The 21960-nt window shown below is 34.2% G+C and overlaps 1 protein-coding gene across 6 annotated transcripts in view; it reads left to right on the top strand.

Annotated features, from left to right (window-relative positions):
- ZEB1 (zinc finger E-box binding homeobox 1) overlaps positions 1-21960 on the top strand; it is a 213579-nt gene that overhangs the window by 109520 nt on the left and 82099 nt on the right. For 5 of the 6 annotated variants that reach the window (XM_045554060.1, XM_045554053.1, XM_045554098.1 and 2 more), the window contains one exon: positions 18178-18378. In XM_045554060.1, coding sequence (XP_045410016.1) covers positions 18178-18378 — 201 coding nt within the window. Of the gene's footprint in view, positions 1-1990; positions 2088-18177; positions 18379-21960 lie in introns of all 6 variants that reach the window. The other variant, XM_045554089.1, reaches the window with a different exon arrangement.

Below are 21960 nucleotides of genomic sequence, written 5' to 3'. Positions count from 1 at the left end.
AAGAGTCTATGAAATAGATTCCCTAGTTCTGTCTCCGTAGTCATGCTTGGACTTCCCATTGATCTGGATGGGAGACATAGCTAAAATACAAATACAGGCTGTAGTCTCTCTGTATGACTGAGGCAGTGGGTTTTGAATTGAATGCCTCTTATAGAAGAGAGCCTTCTTGGGAAAGAAAGAATTTCTTCCTAAATTATCTTTTTATCTAAATTGTTAATAGAAAAATGCCATTTGCATCATTATAATCTCTCTTACTGCTTGCATTCTCTTTACAAGGTATCAAAATGTATGGTTAAAAAACAGATGCTTATTGGTGTGTGCAAGCTTGTCTTAATTCAGAGAAGAATTCCATTGTTGATTTCAAGGATATACATAATGGTTTTGCCATTTATTACAGCATTGTGATTAAAGCCACAAGGACCAGAATTAGTATCCTGGGTATAAATGCTAAATCTACCACTTACTGAAGAATTCTACCAGGCCTGGTGGAAAGAAGATTTCTCTCCTAATTGCTGTATTCTTCTTGCTGTAATTTGTGCATTAATAAACACTGTTTCAGTTGTAAATTTTAGAAACCCAACTCAGTAGGTGTACTCTAAAAAAGAGAAGGACTGAAAAATACAAAACGCGATGGCTTCAGGTATTGGTCGAATCAGCCACTCAGACTATATCATCAGGATTCAAATCTCTTTCTCTCTGTTCCCCCAACCTCCTTCTCTTCCTCCCATCGGAGATATATAGGGCTTGAACTGATTGCTTTAAAAGTCAATGAATCTGTTGGGAATACTTAATAGGCAGAATTCTTACTTGAGGGAAGGGATTCATATAAGATTCTGGCACTCTGTTCTAGATGCTTTGTATATATAATTGCACATGATTTTGAAATCTAAATCTTTTAATTTTCTTATTTAAACTTCTAAATTATATTTGAAACAGTATGCTATATAAGATTTATACTAGTTCAGGTATATACAAGGAGAATGAATCCAAGGTAAAATGCATGTGTGTATTTGTGTACTGGAGAAACTGTGTGTGTGTTTTGTGTGTGTGTGTGTGTGTGTGTGATGTAAAGTCACTTATTAATCATTTACTGTGTATCATATTATTTACTGTGCTAAGCAGTTTACATAAATAACACATTCGATCCTGAAAATAATCTTATAAGTAGTTATTATTCTCCTGTTAATATGTAAGGAAAACTAAGAAGGTAACTTGGCCGAGAACAGCCAGCCATTGAGTGCTTGACCCACAATTTGAACTCAAGTCAGCCTGACTCCAAAGCCTTTTGTTGCTTTGTTAGTTTATGCCCGTACAGGTCTTATTAGGAAACTGTTTCCTTCTGCAAGGCAAATACCCCCTTTTAATATAATGTCTTAGATTGCTGCTACTTACAGACATGACTTGAACTTACTAAAATTTCTTTTTTCAGCTTAATAATTATTTAGTCATGTGACATATATAAATTTCCTAATTTTGTCATGCTAAAATTTAAAACAATTTGAACTGTAAAATTTGATTTTACTTTAAAGAAATTCTACCACTGCAAATATAATGTACAGTTTTTACATTTAGCTTAATTAAGGTTGTTACTTGGGAAATAAATTGCTATACATACATATACACAATTTATATGAAGTATGAAAATATGTTAGCTATTATTTAGATCATAAGCTTTTCTAGGTACAGAAACAAACTGTTTAGAATAAACTTACAAAGCAAGACAAAATTGAAAACAGAGGCTTTACAAGCTAGCATTAAAAAATTACTGAATTTAAATAGCAGTTATTTTTATTTGCTTACATTGAAGAAATAAATTCCTATGATTCAACTTATGGTACAGTCTTGTGCATGGATAGGAGTGATTTTGTAAGGCTCAAATCAGTACTGTTTATTGCTATACAAATAGTGTGTTACTTTTATGGATCATGTTTTTGCTTCTCTTACCCAAAAGGAGAATTTAAGAAGAAAATTTATCTTCTTTTTCTAAAAGGAATCTGTAGATGCATATGGAGGGGATGGTACGCAGCCGTGAATTGGCAAAGAGCTTGGGTGAATATACAAGCAGCTAATCTCTCACCTTGTTCCAGGTACATATGTCTTGGTTGTTGACCATAGAAGTGCCTGGTTAGAAGCCCACATATCTCTCTTGTTACTTCCCTTACTATAAATGTGGCCTTGCCTGCTAGGGATCATTGCTTTAAACTAAACTGGAAATAGGAAGCACGATTCATTACACTATAAATCTTTAACTGTTGTATAAGGAATAATGGAGGGCAGAGAGATCACTGCAGGCTAGCCCAAGTATGTTGGCATCCCAGAGTATTTTGTAATGATCTTGGTATGTAAAATCTCAGAGGCATATTTAAAGAAAATTTATTTTAAATTTCAGTTTTAATTAACTGGCTTTAAAATATTCCATTCACTACTCTTACTACCCTATAAGGATTATCAAGTCAAAATAATAGGTGCTAAAATTTCAAAAAGTTAGAAACCCAACAAAGCTATGCAGAAAATAAAATTCTGTGAATCTCAGGTGATACTAATTCATTCAAGACAAATTTAAACATTTTATTGTTTATAAATTTAATGTAATGATTTAATGAAAACATTGCTTTTAACCACAGGTACAGAACTCTTTGGAAAACTTGAAAGTCATAATTAGTAGTCTGTAATTATAAACTGTAAGACCTATTTAGTATAACCAAGAGGTAAGGATAGATTGCTTTAAATCTGTATTTATGGAAATGTGAAGTGAAGCAACATAAACATTAAAGTGTTGACAGAGTGGTTTATTGTAAACACATAAGAACAGAAAGAGTGGGCCGGGTGCGGTGGCTCACACCTGTAATCCAAGCACTCTGGGAGGCCGAGGCGGGTGGATCGCTCGAGGTCAGGATTTCAAGACCAGCCTGAGCAAGAGCAAGACCCCATCTCTACTAAAAATAGAAAGAAATTATCTGGCCAACTAAAAATATATATAGAAAAAATTAGCCGGGCATGGTGGCATATGCCTGTAGTGCCAGCTACTCGGGAGGCTGAGGCAGTAGGATCGCTTAAGCCCAGGAGTTTGAGGTTGCTGTGAGCTAAGCTGATGTCATGGCACTCACTCTAGCCCGGGCAACAGAGCGAGACTCTGTCTCAAAAAAAAAAAAAAAAAAAAAAAAAAAAAAAAAGAACAGAAAGAGTGGAGACTGAGTACTTACATATTTGGACAGGCATATATTGAAATATGGCAGATAAACATAATCACATAGTGCCCGGCTTGTGTTATACCCTCAAATATTTATTGAGTTAATATTCAGTTCAGCAGATACTTTATTCAGCATCTTTATGCCTAAGAATATTATATATATAATGTTATGGGATGCAGTGTGTGTGTGTATATATATATATATAAAACAATATCATATTATATATACATGTAGAGATTAGTGTTCTAGTTCCTGCCCTTAGAAAACAAATCTTCTTTTTAAGGAGTTAAAATACTGAATTATACTTAGTAAGAAGCTAATTAACTGCCTGCAAAATATGGTGTAGACCAGTACTGTTGAGTAAAACTTTGATGATGAAAATGTTCTATATTTATTTTATCTTGTAGCCACTAGCCACATTTATTTATTTGAACACTTGAAATGTGTCTCATGCAAATGAGGAATTGAATTTTATAATTTATTTACAATTTTAATTAACTTTAATATGAATACATATATGTGACTAGTGGCTACCTTATTAAATGGCACAATTCTCAAAACTTAACCTATATTAGGAACCCTTCATTTGAAAATGATTGATGACTCCATAATGCTTTTGATTACATGGGTTATATTAATATTTGTCAAGATTTACAATATTTAAAATTAAAACAAATTTTAAGTAGTTATTGATTCTTAATAATGTCACTACATGTTAACATAAATAACATTTTTGAGAAAAAACTGCTTTTCAAAAAAATTAGAGAATGACATTGTTTTACATTTTTACGAGTCTCTTTAATGTCTAGCTTAATAGAAGGCAGTTAAATTCTCATATCTGCTTCTGTATTCTGTCTGTTGCAATATGTTGTTTTGGCTGAACTATGTTAAAACCTAGCTTTACACGGGTATGTAGTTGGATATCTGTATGAGGCTAGGTTTTTTTCAAAGAATCAAATCAAATCTGATAATCAAAGAATATCAGATAATTGTGGATATTCTCTGATTCCTGTACCAAAAACTCATCAAATAACAGTTTCTTAAAGTTTCATTGCAATGTGGAATGTGAAACTGTATCAAAGAATTTTATGGTTTGTTACATTAAAATCCACAGGTCTATCTTGAATTTTGAATGGACTTTTTACCTAGTCATGAACTTGTAACATCATGAATTAGTTATTTGGAATATATTGGTTCACTGAGTTGTGCAGCACTTCTAAATGTTGACACATTTCATTTTACATGTTTAAAAAAACATCACCAGTAGTAGCACCGCTCTCTTCAGAAGGGTCTTTAAAATTAGGAAGCTGTGAAACTCACAGTTGCAGTTAACACGTTTTCCAAAATTCTGATTCACATCTGAAGGCTCAAATTTTATTATTGGCAACAAATTTAGCCATTTTTTTTCCTTGAAGTGATAGGCTTACTTAGTTTATTTTTGAGAAGATGTCTGCCAAATACTCAAAAGTCTTTTTTTTTTTTTTATTATTACTTCAGCTCATCTTGGGGGTACATAAGTTCAGGTTATATACATTGACCATGTCCCGCCCATCCCCGAGTCAGAGCCTCAAGCGTGTCCATTCTCCAGACAGTGCACCTGACACTCACCATGTAGTCATACCTCCATCCCCTCCCCCCACCCCCACCTCCCCGAGTCAGCACCTTCAAGCATGACCATTCCCCAGACGGTGCGCAACGCACTTATCATGTAGGCATACACCCATCCTCTCCCCCTACCCCCCCCCCCCCCGGTCTCAGTCTGATATCCAATTGGTATCCTTCCCCGATGTGCATTTAGGTGATGATCAGGGAAACCAATTATCTGGTGAGTACCCAAATGTTTATAGCAGCACAATTCACAATTGCAAAGATGTGGAAACAACCCAAATGCCCATCAATCCACGAATGGATTAGTAAACTGTGGTATATGTATACCATGGAGTACTACTCAGCTATAAGAAATAACGATGATATGACGTCTCTTTGGTTCTCCTGGAGAGAGTTGGAACCCATTATATTAAGTGAAGTATCCAAAGAATGGAAAAACAAGCATCACATGTACTCACAAGTCTTAATAACCATAGTTTGTCAATTGGTTGTTCTTTCAGGTTAAATTGATGTACCATGCAAAAAACAGCTAGTTCAGCTGGCAACTCAAACAATTTCAGTTTTTTCCATTAGACACTATTATACTTGGTTATCGGGCAGAAGTGTTTTATGTGTACATTCCATTTTGTTGAACAGAATATTAAAAAAGAGATATACTAAAGGTTCAATATTTAATAAAGTAATTTTTACAACTTCATCAAAGATGTTCTTAAGTGAAACTGACAATTTTTTAAACTGGAAATGAATGGCAGTGAGGGATACGAGGAGACAGTTTGCTGCCACTGCCTTGATTCATGCTTAGATACTAACAGTTTGACCCACCGTTGCCTTTGTATCATTAGTGCTAAGGTCAAAAGTGTGAGAAGAGCAAATAATGCCTTAGTATAGGAATAAAAAGTTTTGACCTTCTACTATAGACAATAAAGGAGGAAAGAAATTGCTCTTAGCTAGAGTAAGTTAGGTAAGGGTCCATAATAGAGATCAGAGTAACATGCCTGCTGTGCTTTATTTCTTGTTCTTTACTTTTTCCTATAAAATAAAAGTAGAAAATCAATTAGAATGTTAATTGTTTAACCATGTTACTTTTTAAATCATTCATTGATTAAATAAGTATTTATTGATTACCTACTTGCATGTTATTTCTATTGAGAAATGGGAACTACATAATGTGTAGAATAATGGTCATGCCAATAAAAGTATCTACTGCCCTTATTATAGAGCACTTGCTGTGTGCTAGGCACTGTGTTTGTGTGCTTTTAAATGCATTAGCTTAATCTTCGTGGCAACCTCAGGAGCTAAGTTTGATAGAAAGTCCGCTGGATTTTGTGCCTGGCTAACAATTTTTTGTGTAACTAGAAGTTATTCTTTGCATTTCAGTTTTCCCAAGTATAAAATACAGGACTGAGACTTACCTTCAGATTCTTTCCAGGTTGAAAATTCATTACTTAAATGTGTATTTCACAGCAGGGTAATTCTTTGTTGACATGTTATCAGAATACTTATTAGGAAGCCATAAAAACAATTACCAAATCATTAACATAAACTTTTTGAAACTTTATGTCCCTTTCACTTCAAAATTCATTGATTCAACACATTTTTCACAGCACCTAATCCTTTACTGACACGTTATCAGAACACTTCATACTTGACCAAATACATTATGGCTTCAATTATCTCTTTACCTTTATCTCCTACTGTTCTGCCTGGTATATTCTGTTTCCCAGACATCCCTGTACTGTCTTGCTTCCCCTTTGCCTTTTTCCTCTTCTGCAGGGCCAAGTTCCTTCTTGTCTCAGAACTCATATCCAGTCCATCACCAACAACCTGTTGGTTATACCCCTCCATCGCCAGTACCACCACTGTTTTCAACTGTGAATTCCCCTCCTCTGGACTACTGCAATACCCACGTCATGGGTCCCCTTGTCTCTGTTTACCACACAGCCCCCAGAGTAATCTTTCAAAAACATAAAGCAAAATATGTCATTCTCCTTCTCAACACCTTTCAGTGATTTTTCATTGTTCTGTCATGGCCTGCATGTTTGAACCCTCACCTTCTTCTCTACCATTCTTACACATTCTTGCTAAACTGCCTTTTTGTCCTTTGTAAATGACAAGCCTTTCTCTATTCTAAGCCAGAGGTGGGGACACTGCAGCCTTAAGGCCACATGTAAGATTTGTTCTATAAAATTTGGATTCAGCCAAAAGGCTGCACTTAAGAATCTAGAAGGCCACGTGTGGCCTTAAGGCTGCAGGTTCCCCAGCCTGCTCTGAGCCTCTGCACTGGCCTTTCCCTCTGCCTGGAATGCTCTGTTTCCAGCTCTTGGCATGGCTGGCTCTTTCGTTTTCCTTGTGTGTCCACTCCAGTGTCATAGTTTCAAAGAACCCTTCGTGACCACCTAGTCTAACGTGCCCCATCCTCTCCTCTCTCACAGCAACCTCTTTGTGTACGTCACTCTTAATTTAACATTTAATTATATACTGTCACATTTCTCTCTATAATATTTAATGTATATTACTCATATTTTATATAAAGGTTGTATGTCTCAGAAGCAGAGAGTATAGATATTAAATGTCTTCATTCTCCTATCTTCTGGAACACTTAAGTCAGAGGAACTAAGTTATTCATTCTAATTTCATAACTCACAAGCTTGTCATATGTTAGAATGTTTAGAAGGTCTCTGTAAACCTAAGCTCTGGTTACCTGTAAATTGTTTTTAATCCTTAATTAAGAAATAAATTTCAATTCAGATTTTATTAGTATGTCCCTTGTTCTCCATGTCCATCCACTGAAGGAGTAGAAAGACTTTCTTTTCTTAACCAGGCTAGACTCAGGGAATTATTAGCAGTACCCCAGTGTTGAAATTTGGCCCTCAGGAAAGCTTCCAAAGAGGAGGTCTCCTGGTTGGGGACCAGTAAGCTTTACTTAGATTATTGTGTTCTGTCACTCCTCTGGAAACAAAGGAGAAACAGTCCTCAAACTACATACTTGAGGTTCATGACCTTTTTCTTTTAATTTCTCTTATGAGTTCCCTTCCCATGGTCAAGAGTTTTAAATTACACACACTGCATTACTAGTTTAAAGGAATCTGAGAGAACCAAATGAAATGAATTGGCACAGAACTATTGTCCTCTTCCTTCATCTCATGTCTCAAAACCAGTTCAGCTGCTAATCATTGAGTCTCCAAACCAATCAGGGAAAAAAGTGCCTTCTGGGATTGCTAAATGACAAGATATTTCTTAAACTATTTTGGAAAATGAGAAAAACTGAGAATCATGCCATCTCCTGTGGTGTAGAAGCTTTTTAAACATTTGATTGTGTGTATATGTGATATGCTATAACCTGTATTTTGGGAATATTAGTTGACTCTGACAGGAGAAAGAACATGCTCTCTGCAAGACCTTCCTGTTTGACTCCATGCAGTCTGAGGGCAGCTGCCCTGGCACTTGCAGCAAGGAGCAGAAGTCATTGCCTGATCTTTGCTTCTTTGCAAGTGTTACCTTCCTCTTTGTTTGCATAAATTCAGACTTTATGTGGCCATGAATAAAAAAGATGAATGCTATTCACACTTTCTAGCAGATTGCTGTCTTTCATACAGAAGGAAAATAGAGCTTATTATTTCTAATAACATAAATTTTTTTATTTCAAAATCCACAGATGTATACTCACAGCATAGTACTTATTACCTTCTTAAATGTCCTTTTAATCTTTAATTATTTTCTAAATTTCATTTGGTATCTTGATTAGTGTTTTTAATTATATTTCCTATTCACTGTTACCAAAATCCAAATAACATAAAAATAGTAAGGAAGAAAATGTTTCACCCAGTCCCCTCTTAGTTTTCTAAAGTTCACCAGTAATAACAAACAATATGCTGAATATTATTTTAGACTTTTTCTTTGCACATTTAAAATTTATCTTTAAAATTTTTTTAAAGTAATATATATTCAAACAGTATAGAAGGAATAAAGTAGAAAAACAAGACAGTCATTACCTCACTTCTTCTTTTGTATATCCTCTAGACATTGTCAATTAATGTTAAGGTACATGTATAGTATGTATACTATACTGCATTTAGTGTTATTTTCTGCAAGAATGGAATCAAACTATTTTAGAGTATTCCTCTTTATTATCACTACAAAGCACTATATCTTGGATGACTATAAGGGTTTCTGTAATTAAAAACAAGCTTTCAGATAAACATATGTATGTATTTTTTGCACACGTGTAAGTTAATTTGTAAATTCCAATAAATTCTTGGATCAAAAGGTAAACATTTTAAATTTTGATAAATATTGCCAAATTAACACAGCATGTAAGAGCATACTTTTTTTCTTAACCTTTGCATAAACCATGTGTTACTGGGCCAATTTTTGCCAGTTTATTACACAAACATCATTTATCTAGCAATTAGTACCTGCAAGTAATATTCTAGATGCAGGGACACAGCTGTTAAAAAAAAAAAAAATCCTGCCCTTGTGGAACTTACATTTTAGTGAGAGGAGACACTAAATAATAAACCAAATATTATGGCAGTTAGTGATAACTGTTTTAAAAAGAAATAGAGGAGAGAGTGGGGAGTGCTGTGTGGTGGTAGGGTGTCTATAAATTTAAATAGTGAAGTCATAGAAGATCTCACTTAGGAGGCGAAATTAGTCTATGCATAAAGAACATTCCAGGTAGAGTTATGTGAAGCACAAAAGCCTTGAAGCAAGAGGCATTGTGGCTGGAATGGAGTGAGCCAAGTGTCAAGTAGAAGAGTTTGAAAGAGAATAGGTGAAGGGGGGTCACCTAACGGGAAGGGTTTTTGGTTTACACTGAATAGGATGGGAAGCCATTGGGCAGTTTGAGCAGAGGAGTGATATTCCACTGCTGCTTTAGAAGGATTTCTTTGGTTGCTGTCTTGAGAATTGACTGTAGGAAGATAAAGGTGGCAGCGGGAGACAGGATATGAGGCAATGACAGTATTCTGGGTGAGAGTTGATGGTGGCTTCAGTAGGGAAGGGATGGTAGGGAGGTCGTAGTGAGTGGTCAGATCCTGAAGATATTTTTTAAGGTATTTCCCTCCAGATTAGATACAGGATATGAGAGAAAAAGAAGAGTCAAAACTGACACCAAGACTTTGGCTGAACCACTGGGAGAATGGAATTGCTATTTACTAAAATAAAAAAGACTGAGAGATCAAGTGTTGGGTTTGGATATGGCAAGTTTTCCCTTTAGACATCCAAGTTGAAATGTCAAGTAGACAATTTGGTATGTAAGTCTGGGTTTCATGGGAGACATTTGGGCTTGGATATAAAGCTGGAAGTCAACAAATGGTATTCAGAGCCATGAGGCAGATTGAGTTCCAGGAGATGGAGGAAAGAAACAGAAAAGAAGTAGTCAGTGAGTTCAGAGGGAAACTGATAGAATCAAGAAAAGAGATTGTTTTGAAAAGGAGGAAATAAGGGATTAAGTCAAATGCTGCTAGTGGGTCACATAAGGTGAGCACTGATAACTGTCATTGGATTTAGCAGTGTAAAAGCTCTGCAGTCATGAAAAGAACAGTTTTGGTGGAGTGTTGTGATTGCAGGGGGTTAAGATAAAATAGGAAGAAACAAATTTAGAGACATGTGTAGGCAACATGGCAGTAAAGGGACCTGAGGTGCAGAATTGGGAAGAGTAGGGTTTGGTCAAGATAAAGGTTTAGCCAGAATAGGGGTTTGGAGCCAGAGAAGGGTAAGAAAGTTGAGAGTGTATGTGAGAAGTGATTACAATGACAAAGGATTAAACTGGGTATTTCTTCTATTAGTGAGGTTGAACATCTTTTTATATGTTTGTTGGCCATTCATATTTGTGTGTGTGTGTATAAATTGGATGTTCTTATTGGGTGGTTCATCTTTTTCTTATGGGTGGTTGAGTTCTCTGTATAATAAAGAAATCAGCCTTTGGCCACATGTATTGCAGGTAGTTTTCACAGTTTGTCATTTGTCATTTGACTTGAAATTTTTTCTATGTACAATTATGGATTCATGTCATGCATATAACAGCCTTCCTTATTCTAAGATTGTAAAAGGATTTCCCTGTATTTTCTTCTAGTACTTTTATGGTTTCACTTTTTTTCTAAGTTAAAATCTTTAATTCATATGGATTTCATTTTGATGAAAGTCATTAGGTGGGAATATTAGTTTATTTTTCCATAATGATTTTTATTGAATAATCGCCTTTCCTCGCACTGATTTGCAAGACAAGTATTTGTTTGAAGATCTATTTCTGGGTTGTATTCAAATCCATTGATTGCGTATCCCTGTAACATTATAACTCTTGTTTCCATTTCTATAGCTTTGAAATACATTTTACTATCTGGTATGGCTAGTCTAGGTTGTCCTACTACCACCATTGCTATTATTTTTCTGAATTTTTCTGAATATTTTATGTGTTTATTTTCCCAGATAATAATACTAGCACTATGTATTGAGTACATATGTACAGTACTGTACAAAGTGTTTTATGTGTATAGTTATTTTCATCATTATGACAACCATGTTAGGGACATGCTATTATTTCCATCTTAGAGATAAGGAAACAGGCATGAGAAGACTGAGTAATATGCCCAAGGTGGCAAGGCTAGTAAGTTGTAAAGCTGTGATTTGAAGTCAGGCTCTGGAGACTATGGTCCTACCTCTCTATATAAACTTTGGAATCATTTGATCCAAATCATTTAGAGTTAGAATCTAAAATGTCGTGTTAGTATTTAGATCAGAATTACATTGAATTTATACATAATTTTAGGTGGAATTGACATATTTACAATATGAAATCATTCTGTCCAAAACAAAATTATGTCTTTTCATGTATTCAAATCTTGTTTTATGGCTTTTACATAGAGTGCTAAAGTTTTCTTTATATAGGTTCTCCATATTTTGGTTTAAGTGTTTTCTTTCATGCATTGTCCTTTGTGTTGCTATTATTAGGATTTTTTTCTTCAATTGGGTTTTTAGCTGGTTACTGTTGGTATATTGGAAAGCTATTGAGTTTTTCCTGTTAAATTCATAATTAATCATTTACCAGATTTTCTTACTGCTAATAGTTTTTTCATTGTTTTTTTTTTCTGAATTGCCAAGAAATGTTATTTCACCTGCAAATAATAATTGTTTTCTCCTTTCCAATATTTATACTTTTCCTTTTATTCTTTTTTAAAAATTGGCTTGATCTTTTAGAATATTGTTAACTGATGACAGTAAGCATTTTTATCTCATAAATGCTTCTGATACCTAATTATGTACCATGATACTAACTTTAGTTTTGTTTTTATGAAAAAGTATTTATCAGCAAGGAATGGGAAATTTTTTTTCTCAAATGCCATTTAGTGTCTAGAGATGTCCATTGTTTCTCCTTTACTACGTTAATAGAGTAAACTCTTATATATTTATTAATGTTAAATAACGTTTGCTTTATTTCTTTAATGTGTTAATGGATTTAATGTTTTATTTAGGGTTTTTGCATCAGTGACATTGAGCTTGTATGTGTACGTGCATGCGTGTGCTTGTGTACTCTTTCTCAGCTTTTAGTTAACTATTATTGTTCTAGTTTCATAGATGGAATTTAGACTCTTTTCATTTTCCCCTCTCTTTAAAAGGAAATAAAATTATCAGTCCTTTACATATGTTAAGAAATTCATCTGGGAAAATACTTGGCAATTTTTGAATGGTTAACTACTTGATATCTTCCTATGCTTATTCCATGGTCTGTCTGCCTGTGTCTTCTATAATTTTCAAAGTTCTATGAAATTATATGTATAGTGATACTCATTTACATTTTACTAGAAAGGCTTTTCACCTAGGTTTTCAAGTTTGCTTAGATTTGTGAAAATATTTACAAAGTAAATGTCTTAAATTCCTTTATAGTTGTAATTAATTTAATTCCATTTTCATTTTAATATTGGACATTTGTGCCTCTTAATTTTTCTCGAGGATTAAGTAGGCTAGTGACTTATCTCTTATTGGTTCTTTAGAGATTGGGCTTTTGGGCTAATTTATCAATTACATGGCTTCTCTACTTTTTGACTCAGTGTGTACTTTTGCATTTTTTAATTTCATCTTCATACTTTTTTTGAGTTTTGTCACACTCCCGGAGTAACAGTTCATACAAATTAAAAAGCATCCTTTTATAAATGCAGATATTACCTAGGAAGCAAATATTAGTTATTGATAATTGAGTGTGAATTATTTTAGTCCAAATACTTTCCTCACACACACAAAAGAACCACCTTTTCTTGGAACCAAATTTATTATAGTTTAATCTGCTGAAGACTTTGATGTTTAACTGTTTCATCTACCTTTTTGTGAGTTTTACTAGCACGGGCTGAAATTAGCTCACTGAGTGAATGGGAGTTTTGATAAATCAGGAAAAGGGGAAGGTAACTGAGGAGGATGCTCTAGGGAGCATGTAGATAAAGTACCAGTGAATGATGGGAGAAAAGAATAAGAAACGAGAAAGTACCAAAGGCAAATCCTGTGAATCCTCAGTAGCTTTTACCTAACGAGACAGGAGAAAGTAAGGACTGGGATTCTGTAAGGATGGCAGCTCTTTCCCTGCCTTTGCCTATCAGCTTTCATTCTATTAATAGCTTGTATCTGAAGACATTGGAAACCACCAATCCTTTTGCAAGAGTAAAGTTCCATTGACTTTCCTTGGAGTTATGTTTTAAAAGATGGTTTAAAAATTTAAAAAGTTTATGAAAATTTTACCAGAGAGGAATTAGAAGAAATTTCCCCCTCAAATTTCTGAATCATTAGAATTGATTAAAATCTAACATGAAATACCCTAAAATCATGATGCCTACTTTTAAAGACATCTAAATTAAAATTAGATAACATACACATTGTACATTATTAAAATTAGATAACATACACATTGGACATGTATGTTACATCATATCCTTCATTATACAGTAAAACATATATAGATAGCAATTTAATAATATCTATCAGGTCAAAAGCCATATTAACATATATTTACAGTACGTGCAGAGTATACTATTTATACACAACTAAATTTCTTCTTTCCTGGAACAACATTATATACAGAAGTTTTCTCTAATCCTATGAATTTTCAGATGGCCTCTCCTTTCCATTTTGTGTGCTTATTTACATTGTCTGGTGATGACTGCAGTTTTGTTTTCATTTTCCTGAATTATTGGTAACACTTCAGTATATTGAGTTGTTTATTCATTGAGGAAAGAAAGAAATGTGGCCCCAGTTCAACAAATAATCCCAGACCTACCTTGTGGAAGACAATATGGCAGGGACTCTCTTCAGGATTGTGTGTGTGTGTGTCTGTGAGAGAGAGAGAGAGAGTTATTTTGGTCCCAACTGATGTTAAAGGACAGTGGACATACTTGTTCAGTGTCTTCACTTTTGTCTTCATAGTTTGTAATATTCATTCCTAAATTTGTGGTGTTGTCAGCATGGTGATAACGTGTAAAATATTCTACTACATAATGTAACTACAGTCCATTGGCCTTGAAGAAGACAAGTCAAAGTGTATGTTTTTCCAGGTGTTTCTTAAATTATGACAACATGATAGTCTGATATATCTGGAACCAGTTTTGTTAAAAGTAGTCTGTTAACTTTTTAGGATCAGTCTTTTCTACAATAGATTTTATCTCTCTTTTCTACTATGCAGATGAGTAGTGTGTGTTTAGGGGTTTGATGGGAATGAGTAGGATGTAGCTAGTGGCATAAAGTAAGCAGAACCTCCTCTGGAAAAAAAGCTTTTGCCTACCCAAAAATATGTCAAAATATGACCTTGGTCTGTGGCTTTAATCAACACATGCCCCACAGTTATCACTGAACAAGAATTGCAGGTCTCAGTCAGTCTGTCCCCTACTCCTGTCCTACCTCCCTAAGCTTCTATATGTGAGTCTAACCTATGAATCAAAGCTACAGTACATGACTGTGCTGAGATTCTTTATTTGTAAAGCGTTTGGTTGATCTTGCTCTTTTTCTGATGACTGAAGTTGAAACTGTATTGCATTGTTTTGGAACTGTATTCATTTAATTTATCTAATTATTTTATTATCATAAATTACTTAAGAAACAAGTGTTTACATGGGACTTCAGTGCAGTTGATATGGTGCTGGATGCAATCAAGTGCTAAAAATAATATGTGAAAGTCTTTTAAAGGTTTTATTGGCTATAATATTATCTGAATAGTTTATAATAAAACAAATTATATTAATATGAGATTCTAATGCTCAAAATTCTGTAGTCATTTGAAATGTCTTCAGTAGCAAGCAGTTAAGTAGAGAATTCCAGATCCTCAGAATGGGGACAGATAGAAAATTTTAAGTTTAAAACTATTTATTGTTCAATTTTCAGTCTGGAGGCTTTGTACATAGTAAAGTATATAGACTGTTGAATCTGGCAGACATGGGTTTGAATAAACAACTTAACAGCTACATGACTTCAAACAGGTTACTCAGCTACTATATTTTTTTGTCTGTCAGAGGGAGATATAATAGTACCTACTTTTTAGGAGTCGCTGCAAAGATTCAGTAAGATGATAATAGCCTAGCAGGAAACACTTCCACAGTTCTTACTGTATATCAAACACTGATCTATGCACAGTTCATTTTTAAACCATTAGATCTTACAACCACCTTATACAGTGAGTAGTTATATCTGGCATTAAATATTAGCAAATAATACCAACAAGAACTACAAAAAGTCAGTGTTGTCCTTAACCACATTCTAGTGACAATAGGAATGCATTGAAAATGTTACCATTTTCTGTTGAAATTTAAACTCATAGTATGTATCATAAGTTGTATTTGAAGATTTCAAATACATTATTTTCTTTTATCCTTTATTTCTTAATATTTTATTATTTTAATTTAAACTCAGAATCAAGAGGTGTTGATCATCTGTGATTGTTAAGAATGTACCACTCTTCAAATTAACTATATTTTATTGTACATATTTTTAGCCACAGGTTAAAAAATACAGTGGTATGGAGATCCACAAAACCAAAGGTATTCAGAAACACAAGGAAGTGTGCCTGTTATCTAAGTTTCAATAATTAATATAAGCAGTTTTCACTGCTTTTTCTCTCACCTAATTGTGAAGCATGACAGTGAAAAGCTTTGGAGGATAGTTACTGGTCTTTTTTTCATCTTAGCCAATAAAATGTATTGCTTTTTTGGATTTTTCTTGGTTTATGTCACATATCAAAACGTGCCCTGGGACAAATCACAAGATACCTATGAAATATATTCAGTTTCTGCGTTTGGGATATATAAGTTATAATGTTCTATATCACAATGGCAGCTAATACTGGGGGACAGGAAGGAGTTTGGCTAGAGTCCTGGAAAGTGATAGGTAGTCTTTAAGACCACTTTCAGCTGTGGTTGACTCAAGCAGGAGAGAACACCCTATGGCTCTGGTTAAAATTATCTCAGTAAAGAATATGAAGCATGCACACAAGTATTTGAACCATAATGCATATATGTCTTAAAGCCTAATTTGGGGGAAATTTTCAGGCCCCAAATACTCCAAATGTAAATGTGTTAAATATGTAATCTAGAGTCAACCAAACAACCTACAGCTAACAAAACTGATAATGGTAATGCTAAGCTACAGTATTATATCGTTAAAGGTAAGAATAGCACCAGTATAAAACCATGGCCATCTCAGGATACCAAAGAAGCACTGAGTCCTTTCTTCACAAAATAGCAGGAATTTCGACAGTCCCTGTATGCAATTCACCATGCCCAAGCATAGTGAGAGCTTTGCAGTGAGTGAAACCTTACATGATAGCCAGATCTTAATGGAGTATGTAATTGATTAATCCTCAGCAAACACTGTGTTCTAATTTTAGCTTATAGTATATAAAGGCCAACTTTAAATGACTTCAACAAGTCATTTAGTAGGTTACTAATAAGGATCCCTTGAAAGTAAAAATGAAAGTTAATAGCATTGTGCATCGTTTGCCAGTAAGAGTTCCCATTCCAAATATGTGCGTCTGTTCTCTATCATATTGATACAACAACAGACCTTCTCAGGTAATACGTATGGAAATAAAAAAATTCTGGAAGGCAATTTATTAGGTCATTAAATATGAAATGTCTGATTTTGAATCAAAAGTTTAGTTTATTATATCTCAAACAAGAAGTAGTACAATTAATCAAAGTATGTGCCTAAACTGTCAACACATTTAGGTGATTATCTTTCAAGAATGGTTGGAAAACTTAAGGAAGCAGTGGGAAGAATAGCTGGTAGTAATTATGGCTTAGTTATCTAAACAAAGCAAAGTTGCCTTTATCTCCCTTCCTCTCAATCTTATCTTAGCAAGTAAGAATCATCCTGCAAATAGTAGAAAAGAGATATTCCGGTGACCATACCCAATGATATACTAAATATTTATTTTGTTAGAGTGTTTATTACAAGGACTCTGAAGGAAAACATTAAAATTATACTAGATTATTTGATTTAGAGAATTTTATTCTCAGCTGTTACTCATGGTGCTATGAACTACAGAACTCATTCAGAATAAGTACATATCTGTAAAATGCTGACGTTAAATTTTATTCAAATTCATTAAAAATTATGGCAAGAGAGCCCATTTGAAAACTTATGAATGTCCATTATATTTTTCAGAATGACAAACTTAATAACATTACTTAAATGATGCCTTAATTACATAGAAATTTGACTACACTGGTTTTACTTTCTAAAGTGAATGTAGGATTAATGTGAACTACATGGGCCTATTTGACAACTTGAAAAATACTTTCCTTGTGGTAAATTTGGTGATGTAATGCAGTTTTATTAGAAAAGATGGCCTCTTTTCTTAAATTGTAATGCTTTACAGATTTGAAGGTCTAATTATATATGAGCAGTATTGTATACAATAAACTCATTGTGGCTGGAGAGGATGTTTAATATAGTATTTAAGAGCATGAAGTATGGAATGAGAACATTGGGGTTCAAATCCTGGCCCTGCCACTTCCAAGCTTTGGGATCTTGGACAATTTACCCTGTCTCTGCCTTGGTTTCCACATCTATAAAACAAGGATGTAAGTAGTAGGTGGTAGAACTCTAATTCTTAGAGTTGTTGTAAGATTATTCTAAGAATTTGATGAGTTATAAAGCACTTGTACATATAGTAAGTGTTCAATAAGTGTGGCTACTATTATTTGTCATTTGATCATCTAGTATTTAGTAAGTACTCTGTGTGTGTTGTCAAATAAATTAGTTGCTTACATTTTATGGTCTAAAGGAAAACATTATTGAATTGGAATCTGTTTTAAGTATCTTTTTTACTTTTATTTTTCTGAGGTATAAAAACTGATTTTTTTACTAGTTGGTTTTGATTATCTGTTTCTTGTTTGTATTACAGTTACAAATTATAATACTGTGGTAGAAACAAACTCAGATTCAGATGATGAAGACAAACTCCATATTGTGGAAGAAGACAGTGTTACAGATGCAGCTGATTGTGAAGGTGGTGTGCCAGAGGATGACCTGCCAACAGACCAAACAGTGTTACCAGGGAGCAGCGAAAGGGAAGGAAAGGCTAAGAACTGCTGGGAGGATGATGGTAAGTCTAAATTTTTAATAATATTGTATTTTCTTGATTCTTTCTTTAAAAATATATTAGCTGAAAAGATAAATTGGATGAAAAGTTGGAAATTAACAGTAAATTTGTCTATTAATAAATATTAGGTATCCTAATTACTAAAAAGTAGATTTTGAAGCAGAATAATAGAGTTACTTTGACCATTTTTATAATGCATGTAGTATATTCAATTTTAGTAGATTTTACTAACTGGTATCAAACTTTCCATATATTGTTGATATAATTGAACCTACCTTTAATTTCCTATTGTGACCTTAAATGAAGAATCTGCTTATAAACCAATGAATGTTATTTTGGCACAGTAAAATTATAACATAAATCAATGTGCAAAAATTCCAAACACAAATTTTTAGTATTTTTAGTATTTGTAAGCCTCTCATTACATATATCAGAATATTGTAAGTAAGGTGGTTTTTCACTTCTTTTAAATTTTTACTAAAGTAAAATTTTTACTTTTACTCAAGTAAAGCATGGTTTAGTGGAAGAAGCAGTAAAAGCAAGGAAGGCCTCTATCTATTGCCCTTTTAGTGAGCAAACACCAGATGTTTAACCTTCTTCTTGATCTGTCAAATGAGGAAATTGGACTTAGTCTTCTATTATGGCTCTAAAATTCCTTCTTTTTACTTTTCCTAATAAACTAATTAAATTATTTAGCCTGCCTTGCCAGGTTAAGCACCAGTGGTATAAAAATAGGATATGGAAGTGGCAGGTATTATGAATTAGAGGGGTAGGGGATCAGGAACAAGAGCATCAGCAAAGGCAAAGAGCTGCATGCAAGAGCTCAAATCCAAAGCCAGACATAGGAGAAGATACCCAGCAAAAGTTCAAGTTCAAGTTCAAGGAGGTCCTCTAGACAGAGTATCAAAACTAAGGCTAGGAAATCTGAGATAATGGGTTAGGTATGCAAGTCAGAGAATCTGGATAATGAAATCTGGAAATTTAGATTAAAGTCCAAATAATAGACCCAGGTTAGCATAAGTTAAAATTTCTGCAATATCACAGATCTTACAGTTCACAAGGGACTTTTAAAATCATGTAAGTAGCCCTCTCATTTTATAGTGTTGTTCATTTGTCCATTGAGCAAGCTCTGGAGGAATGGGCTGCAAACGTGAATAAGGTTGTCTCTGTATGAACAGTGTTTATAGCTTAATGGGGAATAGAGATAAATAAGTCACAAATACATTACAGTTGGATTTTGGTATAAATTTAAAATTATATGGCAGCATCAAGGGGGAACATCCAAATCAAAGGGAGAAGGAGATGTCCTAAAATAATTTCTGAATGAAAGTGTTGATGTTGAGTTCTAAAAGACCAATAAAGGTTAATAAGGCAAAGAAGAGGGAATATAAGGTGCTTCAAACAGGAGAGGCAACATGCATGAGGCCACAGAGGCTTGAGCAAACAATGTTTGCAAAAAATGAGACCAAAGAAGTAGGGAAAGAATATGAAGTGCTTTGTGTACTAAGTCAAGGGACTTGGACTTTATTCTGGAAGCTATGAGAACATCATTGATATGTAATTTATAAATAAATTTGGTGCAACAAGGAAAAAGAATGTTGGAGGGAAGGAGTATGAAATAATACCTTCAATAAGGGGGCTGTAATAATCAGGCAATGGTAAGGATTTTTGAACTAAAGTAGTGGCCCATGGGATGTGAAAAGAAGGGAAATAATTTGAAAGAAGTGTAGGAGATAGAATATATAAGATTTGTTAATTCTGATGGAAGGTAACAGAAGGAAGGCCTGACATAACTCCAGGTTTCTAGAAAGTAGGACTCAGAGAAATTGACTTGCTTATTTATAATAACACTGGTTGATGGTAGGTCTATTAACCTGTTAAACTTTGATACTGAGCTCAGAAATTTTTGGATCAAAGCTTTCATATGTATTTAATACCCATGGACTGAATTGATCCATCCATGTAGTTAATCCAGAATCCTAATGTGGAAGCAAGAAGGAAATTATCTATCTGGAAAAAGGGGAGATAAGGAGAATGATATAGATGAAGGAATAAAGAAGGATGAAAAAATCAGTGAAGAGGTTCTGTTTCTGAAAATGTGTTGGGATAGATTATTTGGACTAACCCCTTCACTGAAAATAACTAATGGTGCTATATTAAAAAAAAACACCAAAAAACTTAACAGTTTTAAAGAGCTAAGTAGATAGACAAAATCAAAGTGAAGACAGGAACCCATAAAAGTAAATAGAGCAGAAATCTCTCACCTCCTTGGTTAAATATATTCTTAGATATTTTATTTTCTTTGTTGCTGTTGTGAAAGTTATTGAGTCTTTGATTTGATTCTCAGCTTGACTTGTGTTGGTGTATAGGAATGCCACTGATTTGTGTACATTGATTTTGTAACCTGAGACTTTGCTAAATTTATTTATCAATTCCAGGAATCTCTTGGTGGAATCTTTGGGGTTTTCTAGATACACGATCATATCATCAGCAAAGAGCAGTAGTTTGGCCTCCTCTTTCGCCATTTGGTTACCCTTAATTTCCTTCTCTTGCCTGATTGCTCTGGCTAGGACTTTCAGCAGTATGTTGAGTAGAAGTGGTGACAGTAGGCATCCTTGTCTTGTTCCCAGTTCTGAATGGAAATGCTTTCAACTTTTCCCCATTCAGTATGATGTTGGCCGTGGTAACTACAAATCACTGAGGAAGGAAATTGCAGATGATGTGAACAAATGCAAAAACATATCTATCATGCTCATGGATTGGCAGGATCAACATTGTTAAAATGTCCACACTACCCAGAGTGATTTACAAATTCAGTGCAATCCCCATCAAAATACCACCATCATTTTTCGCAGATCTAGAAAAAACAATTCTATGCCTTGTTTGGAACTAGAAAAGAGCCTAACTAGCCAAAGCAACCTTAAGCAAAAGAAACAAATCTGGAGCCATCACTTTACCAGACTTTAAACTGTACTACAAGGCTATAGTAACCAAAACAGCATGGTACTGGCACAAAAATACAGACATAGACCAATGGAACAGAACTGGGAACCCAGATATAAAATCATCCACATACTGCCAGCTAATCTTCAACAAAGGAGATAGCAGTATATACTGGGGAAAAGAAGCCCTGTTCAATAAATGGAGCTGGAAAAATTGGAGAGCCACATGTAGAAGAGGATTCATATCTCTCACCACTCACAAAAATTAATTCAAGATGGATAACAAACTTAAATCTAAGACATGAAACCATAAGAATTCTAGAAGAAAGTGTTGGGAAAACTCTTCTAGGTAGTGGCCAAGGAAGAGAATTTATGAAGAAAATCCCAAGGGGAATCACAGCAACAACAGAAATAAATAAATAAATGGGACTTGATTAAATTAAAAAGCTTCTGCACAGCCAAAGAAACAATCAGCAGAGCAAATAGACAACAGTAAAATGGGAGAAAATATTTGCATGCTATGCATCTGATAAAGGGCTAATAACCTGAATCTACAAAGAACTCAAGCTAATCAGCAAGAAAAAAATCAAAAAACCCCATTAAAAAGTGGGCAAAAGGCATGAACAGAAGCCTTTCAAACAAA

Source organism: Lemur catta, chromosome 1, assembly GCF_020740605.2.
Source record: "Lemur catta isolate mLemCat1 chromosome 1, mLemCat1.pri, whole genome shotgun sequence".
Classification (NCBI taxonomy): domain Eukaryota; kingdom Metazoa; phylum Chordata; class Mammalia; order Primates; family Lemuridae; genus Lemur; species Lemur catta.
The sequence above is the reverse complement of the archived record's forward strand: the minus strand, read 5'-3'. Positions and strand labels throughout refer to the sequence as shown.